At 43.2% G+C, this 16,392-nt stretch overlaps 1 protein-coding gene across 1 annotated transcript; it reads left to right on the forward strand.

The window, feature by feature from the left end:
* The first annotated feature begins 12,872 nt into the window (after window positions 1-12,872).
* LOC119387094 (uncharacterized) lies at window positions 12,873-15,445 on the forward strand. Its single transcript, XM_037654401.2, has 2 exons — window positions 12,873-13,330; window positions 13,936-15,445. Exons 1-2 carry the CDS (start codon window positions 12,995-12,997, stop codon window positions 14,407-14,409), a joined length of 810 nt encoding a protein of 269 aa, XP_037510329.1. The 5' UTR covers window positions 12,873-12,994; the 3' UTR covers window positions 14,410-15,445.
* Window positions 15,446-16,392: the final 947 nt, after the last annotated feature.

A 16,392-nucleotide genomic window follows, 5' to 3' on the forward strand; every position in this document is an offset into this window, starting at 1 on the left:
GCGCATGCGCGAGAAATCTGGGGACGTTTGCGTCTTGAACGTTTATTTTCGCCTAGGTACAACCGAGAAAAACGATGTTATGTCCGTTCGTCCCTAGATTCGTCAAGATCCGTTAGTTCTCTCGGCGGCAACAACCACCGTGTCGTTTGTTTGGCTTTTGTATTTGGTGGTACACGGGAATATTTTGTGTGGGATAAAAGCTGCAGCCGAGGTGAGTACCGTGCCATTTCTCATTATTTCGTTTGCAATATTAGCATATGAAAGCGGTAGGGACCACTCGTGGACCACTTGACGTTTGAAACTCGCAGGCGCCGTGCCGATTCAGTAAAGAGTCGTGTGTAACGGGAAACTCCCGCGGTAAAATTTCATGGGCATAGACCGTGCCAAAACCTTTATCGCAGTACTTTATGAATGCGATGTACGGATTAATCCGCGGTGATTTTTACAACGCCTGGCGAACGCGTCCTAATGAGGAGTAGCTTTTCATCGATCTTTTACGAATGTGGAGGATAAGGTATGCGTGTGTTTGTCATATGAGAGCTAGTAAATAGGTATGACGCTCAAGGCACTGGTGCTAAGTGAAGACACAAAACGACAAACACGGGCGCCAACTTCGTACTGTTTGTTAACAGAAAGCACGCTTATTTATACATGCTGCCGAACAAGGTAATCTCAATATGGGTGTGCTAACAAATCATCATGACACAGTGATCTGGTAATGCGATGTACGGATTAATCCGCGGTGATTTTTACAACGCTTGGCGAATGCGTCCTAATGAGGAGTAGCGTTTCATCGATCTTTTACGAATGTGGAGGATAAGGTATGCGTGTGTTTGTCATTTAAGAGCTTGATAAAAAGCATGAACATGTGCTTGTATAATGGCATCTATAATTGAAGTAAATAGGTATGACGCTCAAGGCACTGGTGCTAAGTGAAGACACAAAACGACAAACATGGGCGCAAACTTCGTACTGTTTGTTAACAGAAACCACGCTCATTTATACATGCTGCCTAACAAGGTAATCTCAGTATGGGTGTGCTAACAAATCATCATGACCCAGTGATCTACCAGAGTCGAAAGATATGCGACAGAAACTGCACTGACCTGAACTGTGCAATCATACCATACTTATTTTCCTCGAGTATTGAACCAACTGCTCAACAACAAGCCCTGTTGTAGCATATGTACATAGCAAACATTTAGAGGAACCTTCTCTAGAGAAAAAGTGATCTGTGGTAGCCTTGTGAAAACAGAGCTAACTCATCGGAACTCTGTTTAACATCTCACTTCTGTGTGCTTTATTTGAATTCATTATAATTTAAATATGAAATGTCATTTTGTTATTGCATTAATAGATTAACATTATACATTTCAAACCTACAACTCGTCATCGCAAGACCTATTGCGGGGAAACCTTGAGAGTCCACTAAAACAAAAGGTCTGCGTAGAGTCTTGTTGCACAGAATCACTATAAGGAAACATTCTTTTGCTGTGGCTATGTCATGGCACCCAGTGGTCATGTGATGCGATATGGACATGCAAAACCTGCTTTGTGTATCCACATTGTTAACGTGTGAGCTTTCATCTTATTCCACTATATGGTGCAAGAGCTACATGATATTGCCGCAACGGCATTGTAAATGTGTAGGAATAGTATAGGTCCATTAAACACTGCCTGGGGCAAGGTCTATTCATTTGACCAAATATCTGGTGTGGAAAAGGACAATTATGAATTCCATGTCGGGAGATGTCCCCTTGCCTTGAACCATATGCACACAATCAGTAAGCATCGGAAAGCTTATACACACCTTTATGTGCTTGTATAATGGCATATATAATTGAAGTAAATAGGTCTGACACTCAAGGCACTCGGGCTAAGTGAAGATACAAAACGACAAACAGGGGCGCCAACGTCGTACTGTTTGTTAACAGAAACCACGCTCATTTATACATGCTGCCGAACAAGGTAATCTCAATATGGGTGTGCTAACAAATCATCATGACCCAGTGATCTAGCAGACACTGGGTCATGGTGGCCCAAAGGAACTGGAACGAAGCCCGAAAATAAATCAAAATCTCTTTGTGTTCACCTCCTGCTATTCCTACCCACATAGTTCAATAGCCACCTTCTACTGGCACAACATTGATAGGGAGGCATACACCTTAGTAATAGGGAACAAAAAGCACTGCACAAAACGTGCATAATGTACACTGCAGGGAACCTTCAATGAGATGCCAACAAAAAGGAGTTTTATAGATGATATTTAAGAGTGGCATGATGTTCGAAAACAGAAAAAGATAAGAACAGATGAGCTGGACAGCTATGTTCTTACTGCAGAGGTCCACAAAGACATCAGGAGTTTTTTCCAGTGTTGGAAGTCCAAGAACAAGTGCTGACACCCTCACAACACACGAGACAAATTTTGTGTGCCCCTGCAGCTAGTGCAAGCAGACAGAAAAACTTTAGAATGGTAGGATATCTGATGCACCAGCGCAGGGTGTGCTTAAAGCCGAAATCTCCTGACAATTTGCTTTTTTGCACAATAACATGTGAGAAAATACACTGTAAACTATGCCACAAGACCTTATAGACTGTAAATGCTAGCAGTGGTATGATCTATGAAAAGAATGGTGTCACGAATAGCTTTTTTCTTTCGGCTGTCCACACATCTTTCGAAAAACACGCATAGTGCACACGGTTTGTTATAATTTTTATCTAGGCTGGTGTACTGACAACAAACATAATAAATCTGGCTTTTTCCCTCTATTTTTCTTGCTGGGGCAAGGTGCTACTATGCTGCAGGCACTACAAATCCAGAAGGGTTTACAGTTGGGTGTGTGGGTAGAGCATTTTCCAAAGTTCAATACCAAGTGCAATACAAACAAAAGAACAGAGCATTCTGTTCTTTGTCCCCACTGTTTTTATTGCACTCCTTATTGCAACTTTAAGTTATGCTGCAAATCACATTCCTTGCTACACTATCTGCTGCAAAACGCTCTTAACGATCCCGACCTGCATTTGCAGAAAAAATAGGCACGGTATGCCACTTTTGAACAAACATTCATCGTATCCTGTATGCCCAACTATTTCCACGGTGTGGTCCTTTTATGCAAGGAATTATCGCAGGTTAAAGTATGTTTGTTAGCAAACCATGCACCAACAAAATGTAGATTGTTGCTACTTAAAATGCCTTGCTCTCGATTCCGTGTTTGGGCAACACCACTTAGTTTACTGGCTCAGGCCTCAGTTGGGCTGGATTGGGCCGGGTAGGTGAAATGTTTTTTCGAATTCGGGACGGGCTCGGGTCTCGCTTGAAGTCACCAAGCCAGATTCGAAGGTGTAAACTTCGATGTTTTTCCAGGCCGGGCCCAGGCTGAGAATCACGCCCAAATTTCGATGGTAACCTCACAAGACACTGAGGTTTGCGTGCTTGCAAGGAATGCTGTGATGAATTTTGACAGAGAACTGAGTTCAAACTTCTTTATTTGAATTTTGAAGCCTAGAAATGAATGTGGCTTCTTTTCCAGACTGATCACAATAGCCATTAGCAAAAAGATCAAAAAAGAGAGTTGCAACAGGTGTGACGTTGGAGATATGTACGGCAAATATGATGACTGTGACCACGTGTAGTAGGAAAACACTTTGGCATCTGTTTTGAAAGGACGAAAAACGAAATGGTTTGCGATGTCCACTCGCTCACGTCCTGGTTGGATTCCCCCAACGCCTATAGCGGCAGCAACGTGGTCTCACTGCCGCGAGATGCATCTGCGCATTTCGGTAGAACTGTGACTGCAGAGTGGATGTTCATGCGGAAGATGTAGCAAATGGCATGTATGTTTCCTAATGCCACTGCTTTGGTACTCCACGTGATCTGGCTCTCATATGAAACTAATTTATGTCTTAACACGGGTCTGAAAATAGCCCATAGAAGGTTTTAGTGCCTACACCGCTTCAAGGGGTCTATAGTGATTAGAGCAAAGGTGGAGAGGGAAATAAAGAGGGAAACAGAGAAGGCATCTTGTTGTACACATCGTTTTGTACAAGCGGGTGAAATACAGTAGGCTCTCGTGAAACGGAAACTGAGGGGACCAGAAAAATGTGTTGCATTTAACAGGCATTCCATTTACAGAGAGTTAAAAAGGTGTGCAGGATTCAGAATGCAAAACCAATCATATTAGAAACAGCGGTTCCATTTAAGCAACACTTCCATTTAAGAGATTTGCATTTGTGCTTAATTAATGTGCTTTAATTAGACTTTGCAACAAAATGCAGGCTTTATTAGCAAGGACAGCCTTGTATAACATTGCTCCATGGTGTGTATGGCTTCCAGTACATTAACTGAAATTTATATTTTACCAATACACAGCCCTACATTCTAGCAAGGGGTTCACAGATCTCCTGTCGGTATTGGTAGAGTTCTGAGACACCTCTCACTTTTAAAGGGGCCCTGCAGCACTTTTCCAAGTAACCATCGAACGGCTTCATTGAAGGAGTTTATTGCCTCACGAATCAACCGCTGCAAAAATTTTCAGAATCCGGCAAGTACGAGAGGAGTTAAAAAGATTTGTCGCACGCTGTAATGGCTTTCCCTCTTCTCTCGTCCCTGCGAGCGTGCTGAACGCTAAGTAGGGAGGAATGGCACGGGAGAAAGAAGTTACGTCACCCGCACGTCATGACCTTGAGAACGTTTTCTTTGTTTTCCTTCGAGCACGCAGCTTACTTTCAGTGTGATGGTGAGCACACGTGTGGGCTCATGGTGGCCTGCCGTGGCGGCCATGGTAACTATGCTCAAATCAGCTGATGGTCATGAATTTGAGCATATGGCTTCATTTGTAAAAAGAAGAGGGAGCGATTTCTAGCTGACTTTGAGAATTGTAAGTTCCAGGCTGCGAACTGAGTTGTAACGTTCAGCTCCAGTGTTTTCAGGAGCCTCGACTACCGATCGGCAGCGTTTTCTGACTCTGCTGAAAAAGTGTTGCAGGGCCCCTTTTAAACACTGCATTTGTAAGCCTTTCTTCCAGAGATAGTTATTTTGCAAGAATGTTGATGTGCCTAAATAAACAGTGTACTTACCTTTATTACTAGGTGCTCAAGCACATTGGTGGTGTGCTTCAGTTGTAATATATACCCGCCACGGTGATATAGTGGTTAAGGTGCTGGACTGCTGACCCAGAGGTCACGGGATCAAATCCCGGCTGCAGTGGCCGCATTTCGATAGAAGTGAAATCATAGGTCAGCAAACTCACTCATGAGTCGACTCACTCAGACTCGGATTGAGCCCCGAGTCTGAGTGAGTCAGGCCGAGTAATATTTTCATGGCTCTGAGTCCGAGTGAGTCCAAATGAGCATGGGCGTATCTACCGGGGGGGCCAGGGGCCCTAGCCCCCCCACCCCGAGAAATGTTAGAGGGGCGGAACCCCTCCACTTTTCACAGTGGTCATTGTCGGCTGCAGACTGGGAAACTAACAAGTGAGGCAAAGTTTCACTTCACCGCATCAATAACGTAATTATGTAACAAAATTGGTCCTACAATTCTGCTGTGACGACTGTCCTCCTCGTCCGTGTGTCATGACAACACACTGTAGGCTCTCTGCAGGGCGGGCTGCCTATTCCACGCTTTCGCGCCTTGCACTCGAGCATTGCAGAGGAGGCTATCGCTCAGTAGGGGCTCTATAACATTACAGCAATTTGTCATGATTTTATTTTGTTCTGCCTGCCCTGAAATCTAAGTAATCGGCGACGCAAATACGGGCGGGAACCAGTAAACGTTTTATAGCCCAATCAAACGCTCTCCTTTTTCAGGAAATTTAGTTTCTTTCCTTGAAAACGAATAGCATATCGCCACTGCTCCATATATAAACTGCTGTGAGCTGCCGAGCCAGGAGAGCTAAAAAAGATTCCCACTTTAGTCTCTGATTAACCTTGCTTATCATGTGGGAGCCCACAGCGATCGCGGTGGCTTGTAACAATGCGATAAATAATGCAGTGGACTCTAGCACATTGAGAAGCCCAGCTTTGAAGTTTGCCCCATAACTTGATCTACTTCACCAGGGAGATCATCAGCGTCCACGGTTTTCTGGACTAAGAAGGCTGCCCATCTGCAAAGGATTGTGTTCTTCTTAATAGTCTTTATTTCTCTCTCTACCTCTCTGTCAGCAACGATGAGTTCACAGAGAGTTGTATACACGCAAAACAGCTCAACATTGTTATACTACACCTGAGAGCATCTATTATACACATCCATCTCGCCCACTGCTATAAGTAGCCGCTGCCAGTGTGATTGGCGGGCAGCCTTCTTGAATTACGTTCAGAATGAGACACTGTCTGGCTATTAAAAAAAAAATTGTTTATTGTTCAGCACAGTAATGCTCTCCTTATTGCGCACACTTCATTTCAGCGCCGCGAGTTTTGTGGACTTGTGACGTCGCGTAACAAGGAGGCGATATTATGGCACACCGAAAATTTTTGACGAATAGCGAACAACCAATGAACAACTGTGGCCGTTTGGGCGTGTTGGTATCACATGACCAATAAATTCTAAACGCACAAACAGACGAGGACAAAGTGTGTCATACGCGTTGTTTGTCCTCGGCTGTTTATGCGCTTAGAATTTATTGGGCAATGAACAACAGTACGTCGTATTGAAAATAGTTTATTATTATTATTTCTGCGTAGTCACACTTAAGCAGTAATCATGCGGTGGATCACTTACGCGTCGTTTGTTGCTTCGTGTTATGAGCAGGTGCTGTGAGCATGACCAATAAAATTTCGACCAATCATTAACTGCTAACAACCTACACAGAACGAAATAATACGGGGTAGTTTAACGTTATAATCACCCACATTTTTGAAAGAAAAATTTAGCTTACACAGTTTACGTAGGCTATTTATTTGGAGAGGCCGGAAGGGAGGAGTAAAGGGCCACTTCACTGTTTTCCCATCCATCCCCTCACTCGAGCTGGGTGTGGGGTGGACGGATAAATTTGTAGTCATTTATAATCTTATAGTATCAGGGTGTCGGAACAGAACGAAAAACGAAAAATGGAAAAAAAAAACGATATTTTTAACCGGAACGAAACGTAACCGAAACTTTATCTATTATTTTGTTCTGGAGTGAAACCGAAATTTTTTCCATCGTTTTTCGGTTCACAAGAAAACTTCGCAATCCGTAGCAACTGAGCCCATGCAATGTGAGCATATCTGAGGGTACGGTATTAGCGCGTACCTCAGGCAGGAATTCCAAAGCAAATACATGTTGAAATTGTGCGAAAAATGAAAACAGTGGCAACCAGAGATGTTTATGTTAACGCAAGTGGACACTTGCGCGCCTGCCACGCAGGCCAAGGTGGAGAGGGCATTGTCGGCGCTGAATTTTGTTGCAGCGAAAGCTGTTATGAGATCACAACAGCTGATTTTGGCGCCAGAGGTGTCCGCCGCCTGTGTCCGTGACCGCTATCGCGTGATATCAGAAAAAATTAAATGAGAAACAAATATCTAAGATCGCATGGAATTTCAACCCGCGCCCTCTGCGTGGCAGTCGGGTATTTCACCACAGTGCCACGCTGGTGCTTGCAACTTCTTCGCACAAATACTCTATATAGGCATCATGTCGGGCAAGGAATCGTGTTAATATATGTAATATAGCGTGGCAGAAGAGTAAAATAACAGCCAGTCATCACACAATGCTAATAGCGCAAAGATTGCGTGGTTTAATGCTTCCCACCAGTGTTGCTAAGTTCCCTCACCAGAATTGGAATAACTCCAGAATCATTCCACATTTTCGCGACCCCGGAGTGGAATGGGGACAACGCTTGGAGGAATGGAATGAGAGTGGAATTAAGCGCCTTTGGCACGGAATGTAATGGGAATGGAATTACTTCTTTTTCCGAAAATAAAGCACGTTTCCGTCTACATGCTGTTTTTCAAACTTCAAACATTAGTAAGTCAGAGCCTCGAAATTAACAATAAAGCAGTATTTTTAAAATGGCTTGGCTGTTTACAAGCACGGTACATTTATAAGCAACGCGCCTACTACAAACCGAGGCATAAGTCAGTGTACAAACAAATGCATTATCCCAGCAGATACCGAAGGGAGAAACAAATTGCCTTTGTGCGTTGGTTCCCATTGATAGCACCACACGAAAGTGGCCAATACTCTATGCACAGCCTGATCTTTATCTCACGAGCAGTTTAGTACCTGACACGCGTAAATACCCTTTGCGACAAGGAAGGCATTGCATACCTGCGCATAGGCGAACACAGAAAGTTCTCCTCACCCCATCCATGCTTGCAAGGCGCGCTTGACAAGTGTGAGTGCTGACAAGCAGTGCGGCCCAGTGTTCAGTATTCGATGCAAAGGCACAAGGTGCCCGAGCGGTGCACTGTTCCAACTAATACTAGCAGAGCTAGAGGGTTTTCTTCCGCCTTTACCAAATCTTGGTTTTCTCCATATTCACGACCGCTCCAGACGCGTGGCAAAACCGCTTAGTCTTCTTGAATACTACTTTTGTCAGCATAAAAATACGCTATGTCGTCATTTTAGCAGTAACACATTTAAGCTTAAAGAATATTAAAACATCACCATTCATTAAAACATGCTGACCATGCAAATACTATAGGTAGCGGGACAACTGCCCCTATGGGAATTAATAGGGTGGTTGTACTGCACGATATATCTCACCAAGCTACTATTCCTCAACCTTGTTAACGTGTTTTGAATACTTTTGCAGTTCTTAATGCATCTGATAACATCAGCTTTATGCCCCGGGGCGTTCATTCTTAACTCGATAAAACTATCAAGATGACTTTCCTATGTTGAGGAATTACAGGAATGGAATTGAACCGCCCGGCCATTCCCGGAGTGGGAATGCTAAGTTTTTTCATTCCAAAGAATTGAAAGGAATGGAATTGCGGCAAGTTCTAATTCCCCGGAATGGGATTGGAATTCAATGGAGCCGCCCATTCCGCAACACTGCTTCCATCCACTGCAAAGTGCTCAGCCATGTCTTTATCATCATCAGTCATAGCACAATGAGCACATAATGCCTTACAGATGTGTAGCGGGTACGACGATTCTGCGAAGAATGACAAAAAATGGCACAGTGGGAACTTCTCTACTTCAGAAAAATTGGGATGATTTATGGCATAGTGGGTACCTTGCATATGTACTTGTATTAATTGCCCCAAGAGACTATACAACGGGCTCTACAAAGTCCGCTCTTCCAGCTTTCGCTGTGACAGTGCTGCGTGTTCCGCGCAGGGCTGGCAATCATTTAGGAGCTGGCTCCTTTTGCTGGGGGGTAGTCTCTCGTCCCTCCTGCCGTGTACGCTAGCTCTCATTGCTCCCGCTAGAGGCGCAGCTGTGCTCTCTGTTGATTCAAGAGCGCTCACGAGGTGGCGTGCCACCGCTCAGGCGGCTCCGCCCTCGGTGCATGCTCTAGTTTGATAGGAGACCGCTAAAGGGTCGCGCCTTAGACAGCGCTCGCTCTTGTCGTGAACCGCTACTCGTAGTGAACACCGAAGAAGCAAAGGCAGTAGCGCGGACAGCTCGCAATGCAGCAGCAGCACGGGCTCGCCGCCAAGACCTGTGGTGAGAGCTCACGAGGCCGAAGAGAGACGCCAGCGCCGACAGCAAGCACAAGCCACTACAGGCACCGAGGCGGCGGCAGCAGCCACCGCCATTATACTACAAGGAAAACGTTCCCCCGAGCTTATGTGATCCGTAAATGAGCTATTGAACAAAATGTATATACTGCATCAATATGTAAGTCTCAGTATATAGTGCATCGATATGTAAATTATAAACATTGTGTATATAATGTGTATATACAATCGCACCACAACAACTCTAGTGTCACTTCCTTATATGATGATGATTGAGCAGATGTACAGGGAAATCACGGTTTGCCGGATTTAACCTCTGGAGCAAGCTCCTTCATCATCATTCACTTAGTGGATATGCTGTGATCTTTTTTATCAGAACAGCGCTCTCGCACATCAGAGATTACACTCAATGACATGCCGCTTCTGAAATCGTGCTCACTCCCTTGACACAAAGCATTGAGCCCATTAAAAAAATTCGTATTTGTCTTTTGAGAAAACAAATACTATGACTTTGAAATTAATACTGGCTTGTGCTAGTTTGTAGGAATTCGTGGTACAGTTACTTCCGCTCCTCTGAAGAACGTGTTTTACCGTTTTCCCACTTTTCTAAGAGGAAGGCAAGTAACTACATCACAAACCCAATGTTTTTTATGATTACCTTAGCTTCAAATTTTTGCATACAAAAAAGAAAACCGCTACGTAACATTTTTTTTCGTTCTGGAACAGAAACGAAACGGAACTTTCTGCGGTGGAACGAAACTAAAACCGAAACGAAAAACACTTTGTTCCGACACCCTGTATAGTATACACAACCAGCTCAATGTAGTTTCCATAAATATTAATTGACTGAACTTGGTCTTCTTCTTCAGAAAGACTTTATATTAGAGGGGTCTAACAGTAAAGAAATTGGCACTCGGCTTATTCTGAAGACTTTCGCTAAGTACCTTGCTTTGTCAGCCACATGTCTTGTTTAATAAGTGAGAATTTAAGGTACTAGAGTCATAGCAGGTTCTTCATACTCATCGTATTTACAATACCAAACTGAGACTGTGAAGTTTCCAGATGGAATGCTCAAATAAAGAACAGGTTAAATGTGGCTTTAATTTTTAAACTTGACTGTAATATTTCCAAAATGTTATCAAACACTGCTGTGTTGTCGCAGTACAGGGTGGCCCAGCCTGCACAATCTGTTTGTGCAGATTCTTCCTTGATTTCAGAGAACAGTTTTGAAAAGCAAATCATCTAATCGTAACAATGAACATAAAAAATCACGTTAAATTGAGAGCAGATATGGTTCTTTCTCTCTCCACACACACACTATATATATATATATATATATATATATATATATATATATATATATATATATATATATATATATATATATGAGGAAAATGCGAATGAGGAAATTTTTGTGAGTCTGCGAATGAGGAAAATTTTTGTGAGTCTGAGTCCGAGTGAGCCCTAAGGGCAAAATATATTTCGTGAGTGAGTCTGAGTAAGCTTCACATTTGTTTCCCGACCTATGGTCCTATCTACTCAACTTCAGCTTATGATGACTCACGTTTATACTCACGTCTACTCGCACATACTTCAAAGCACTAGCGTTCGTAAGCCATCTCAATATTATTGATCAGAGGCGTGAGTTACAGAGGGGGACGAGGGGAGGGGGGTTTAACCTCCCTCTGGCAAAATCTTTCATGGGAAGTCCTTGATAAAATGTCCCGTGTAAGTCATCTCTTTCAATAAAAATGTTCTTACTGCATTGTAACCATTTATAACTCGTATTTGAAGGTATGAGATGAAAACACCAGTTATATGAAATATTGATGTTAAAGAGCATTGACACTATGCTCGATAAAGTAAATTATACGCTGATGGACGCATGAGTGGACTCATTCAGACTCAAATCGAGCCGTGAGTCTGAGCGAGCAATATTTTGATGAGTTTGAGTCCGAGTTAGTCTGGCTGAGAAAAATTTCAGTGAGTCTTTGTGCAAGTGAGTCCGAATGATAAAAATTTTGCCGAGTCTAAGTCCGAGTGAGTCTTAAAGGCAAAATATATTTCGGGAGTGAGTCTGAGTGAGCTCGACATTTTTTGCCGACCTATGGATGAAATGCTAGAGGCCCATTTGTTTAGATTTAGGTGCACATTTAAGAACACCAGGTTATCAAAATTTCCAGAGCCTTCCACTATGGCGTCTTTCCTAATCATATTGTTTTGGGACGTAAAACCTCAACAAACCCCAAGTGACAGAATGCTTTTGACGAGGTGAGGCCTCTCTCCTAATCATATTGTTTTGGGACGTAAAACCTCAACAAACCCCAAGTGACAGAATGCTTTTGACGAGTCACCTCGTCAAAAGCATTCTGTCACTTGGGGTTTGTTGAGGTTTTACGTCCCAAAACAATATGATTAGGAGAGACGCCATAGTGGAGGGCGACTTGTCACGCAAATGGCCTGTTTCGTCACTCGTTGCTAGTGCATGGATTTTTGCACTTAGAGGTTCGGGCTGTGCAGGCCTAGGCCTCTTATGAAAACTACTTTACCCTGTCCAACCCTGGTTTGTGTTGGCACGAGCACATGCAATGATCTATAGCACATACTAGGTAAATTGACTGTTCCCCCTTTTCACTCTTGGTGCAATACTGCATAGCATAACTTTACTGTAGCAGAGCTGACTAGTGAGCAATGGGGAAACAAGTAATGCATAAATGAGCCTTTCCCTATTCACTTTGCCACTGTTGAGATGATGATGTAACCCTGCTACTAAGCCCACATATTGTTTTCACATTCAAAATTTCGAAGGATCTATCTACAACAAACGAAACAGTGAAAGAGCTGACTGGAAATATAAAGGCATGGTTCAGAAGGAGTCAAGTGTTTGCAAATACTCATTGCAAGTTCTGCCAGGCAACCAGAGCGACTAAATAAATTCTGGAATTGTTCGGAGATCTAAGCAACAGTCCATCTGAATGCCTATCTGAACAACAAAGCATATAAACAGAACCAAATGGCTTCATGCATAAACAAAATAACAAAACATCAATCGTGGGCATCCTGTACATGGCATGGTGTGATGTTTCAATTGCAGTGAAGCCCTAACACTTTTCAAGCCACTGGATTTTATTCCTTTATTGGTAGTCTGACAGTTACAGATGATGTTGGTGTAGATAAGACCAACAATATGATGATAGTATGGCTGCGGGCTGCTTTTTTTCCCTTGAGAAAAAACTTATACATAACTTGCAAGTGACGTCAGTTCCCGTCTTCCGGTTTTGCGTCCGCCATCACCGAGTACATACGTCGCAGTGACCGTGCTGTGTTTACGCCTGTGCGGCGGATCGTTTGGCGTTGTGCGCGTGTTTGCATCGTTTGCCTTGCCCGTATGGCGAAGGAGAATCGTTCAGGACATTGTCCTGCATACTTTGATGAACTTGTAGGACCAACGCGGGCCAGGTACAAAGAAAAAATAGCCCTGTGCGACGGCGTGGATCCCTATGAGCTACGGGTTGGTGCTCAAGCCGCTGTTGATGCAAGCCTGCTGCCAACGGTTACCCATGTCGACATTATAAATTATCTGGTGCTCTCGACAAATTATGTTTCACTTGACCAGATGAAGGCCTACAAATCGCTGGACTCACACAATTACTTTACGAGCGGATGGGTCCGGAACATCACTGCCAAGAAGTTGCCGTCTGAGCGTGTCGTCGTGCTTAGTCAGGTGAGTTCAGTGCACTCCGCATTTCATAGCCGTGACAAAAACACAGCAATAACCACAAAATGACAGACAAACCTAGGCAAAATTAAAACTTCGACTTCTGTGGGCTGCGCGGAGACGTCGCCGAGCGGGAATGCGGGAGACACCGAACGTGAAAACTTCACAAAAAGTTAGCCAACATTAAACGAACTTAAAAACAACAGCTCTTGTTTTAAAAGGTAACGTGGCGTTAAAAAAAAGCAGAATTAGCGGGTGCGGTGTTTACGAAATGCTGTTCTATTGTGTCAGCTGTAGAAGTGCATGTTTTTCCTGAATTTGAGCCCCTGTTCTTTTCCTTCAGTTTACTTTGGATTAGCTGCAACGGGAGCACAGCAGCTGCTTGCAAAATTTGTGCATTATCATTATCAGCTCTGTGTTAACCATGCACACTGCAAAGTGCAGTTCTGGTGCTCATTCAGCGCTTTTTTTTTCTTTTTTGCAACCGACCACGAAAGTTAAAGATAACAATTTCATTGTAACGCACAGAGAAAACGAAAACAATCACGTGTGTTCACTGAGAGATTGAGGGAGGCTGTCAAAGACATGCTGTTTTCGCTCTTTATTTGTAGGTAAACCATTCACAGCGCCTGCGGGAAGCACCACTAAAAGTTTGGCTCTTGGTTGACTTGGATGGCAGTATCATCACTGCCCACTGTACCTGCATGGCAGGTGCAGGAGAAGCTTGCTCTCATGTTGGTGCAACTCTCTTTGCGGTGGAAACAGCAGTGCGGATCAGAGACTCTGCGACTTGCACGGACAAGAGCAATGTGTGGCTCCCTGCATACAGCCCTACGACTGAGTTCAAACGGCTCCAAGACATTGACTTTTCGTCGTCTAAGGCCAAGAAAAAAAGAATGGACACCATCCACATCGATTCTCCCAACACCCATCAGCCATCCCGACCAGTGCCAAAAGTTCCTGCTCCAACACCAGATGAACTTGAACGGTGCTATGCTGCGATAAAAGAGAGTGGAGCTAATCCTGCATTATTCATGGTTAATGCAAAATACAGTTCAAAATTTTCATCCACCAAAAGAGAATGAGCCGTGTCTCCTTCGCAGTCTAGGGAGCACAGAAGCCAGAACAGAAGATTTGCCGGCCTTACTAGTTCGTGCAGAGAAGGTATTACGTGAACTTAAAATAACTGACGACATGGTGACTCGTGTTGAGAGAAACACGAGAGAGCAGTCTAAATGTTCAAAGTGGTACGCATACCGAGCTGGAAGAATTACAGCATCTGTAATGAAGAGTGTCTGCACAACGAGTGTGAGCCAGCCATCAGTGAGCTTAGTGAAGCGAATTTGTTACCCTGAGAAACAAAAGTTTTCATCAGCGGCAACAGAATGGGGACTGCGACACGAGAACACTGCCCTTTCCAGCTACAAGGCCAAAGCAGTGCAGCAGCATAGAGATTTTCGTCTTAGAAAGACTGGTGTTTTTTTATGTGTGGAGTACCCACATCTTGCAGCTAGTCCCGATTCATTTGTAAGTTGTGCATGCTGTGGTGATGGCATTGTGGAAGTGAAATGTCCGTACTCTGCAGCGGATTGTGACATTTTACAAACATTGAACAGTCCTAACTGTTCTCTTGAGCAAAGGAATGGGAAGCTTGTTTTGAAAAGAACTCATGCATATTATTTTCAAATTCAAGCACAGATTGCAGTGTGTCGTGTGAAATATTGCGACTTCGTTGTGTGGACACCTACGTCACTTTACACTGAAAGAGTATTGGAGGATGCAGTTTTTTTTAATGAGATTTTGCTAAAGGCAACTCGGTTTTTTACACACGCTGTTCTTCCAGAGCTGTTCGCAGAGTTTTTTACTAAGAAAGGTGAAGCCGTAGAAAGTGATGCTGCAACTGCTGCGTATTGCTACTGCAGAGGCCCGGAAATTGGAAAGATGTTGGCTTGTGATGGCAAAAAGTGCCCTTACAAGTGGTTTCACTACTCTTGCATAGGTATCAAGCGGGCACCAAGGCAGAAGACATGGTTTTGCTCAGACTGTTCAACTTAATGTCCTTACTAGTCTTCTGTTACAATGAGAATTCATATGTCATGTATACACCACATGTCCCACTTTTGGCAGTATTTTTGTATTTTACTTATTATTATTTAGTATTTTACTGAAGTGAGGCTCCATAAGTGGTAGTTTTAAAGGCAGCAGAGCTTATGTAGAGGTACTTGTGTGTTGAAACTTTTTTTCCCTTCCCAGGTATCCACTCTGATACGTGTAACACCAAGATAAGGCTCTACTTATTTCGTGGGAAGTTTCATGAAACCTTCACATATGTTGTGCGAGTTAAAACTCTAACAAAACCAGATTTTACTAACTTCCCGATTCAATGAGATAATTCGAGCATGGTCGTGACATAATTAAAAAGTTTTAACTGTATATCTAACACATGTTTAAAGAATGACACGGTTGTTACTGCATTCAAAACGTTTATTTTCCTTGTAGTTCTTTGGTGTTGACTTGGTTTAGAACTAGTCGGGTGTCACCTCAGAATGAGACACTGCATGTAGTTATGTATGACATCAGCTGTTGCAGGAAATGTCAAAATTTGCTTTGCATTTATTATGTCATTTTAGCAACAACATGTCTTACAGCCATATGATGTTTTTAGAAGCACCTTATTTTTCATTTGCTAGTCTCCATTCCTCTTTATGATGCTAGTCATGTGTTACATCTAAATGAGGCAGTACTTGTGTTTATCCTGTAGAAAATTCAGGAAATCTTGAAATCTGCTCGGTATTTGTATTGTACAAGTTTAAGCGGTGACCTACATCACCATTTGAGACTGCTCTATGAATGAAGTTTATTGCTTTTGCAGTGCAGTAAACATTTAGAAGTACACGTAGCCGGGCTAGTCTGTTTATGTTCAATGAATAAGCCACAGAAAGTATGGCTGTTATGCGCAAAGAAATAACGAGGGATGTGGTCAAGGGGAGCATTATATCTTTGCGCAAAACATGCCATACTTTCTGTGGTTATTCATTGAGCAGTAAACATTGTTGATTGTGCATGAT

The sequence above is a fragment of the Rhipicephalus sanguineus genome, chromosome 3 (genome assembly GCF_013339695.2).
Source record: "Rhipicephalus sanguineus isolate Rsan-2018 chromosome 3, BIME_Rsan_1.4, whole genome shotgun sequence".
Classification (NCBI taxonomy): domain Eukaryota; kingdom Metazoa; phylum Arthropoda; class Arachnida; order Ixodida; family Ixodidae; genus Rhipicephalus; species Rhipicephalus sanguineus.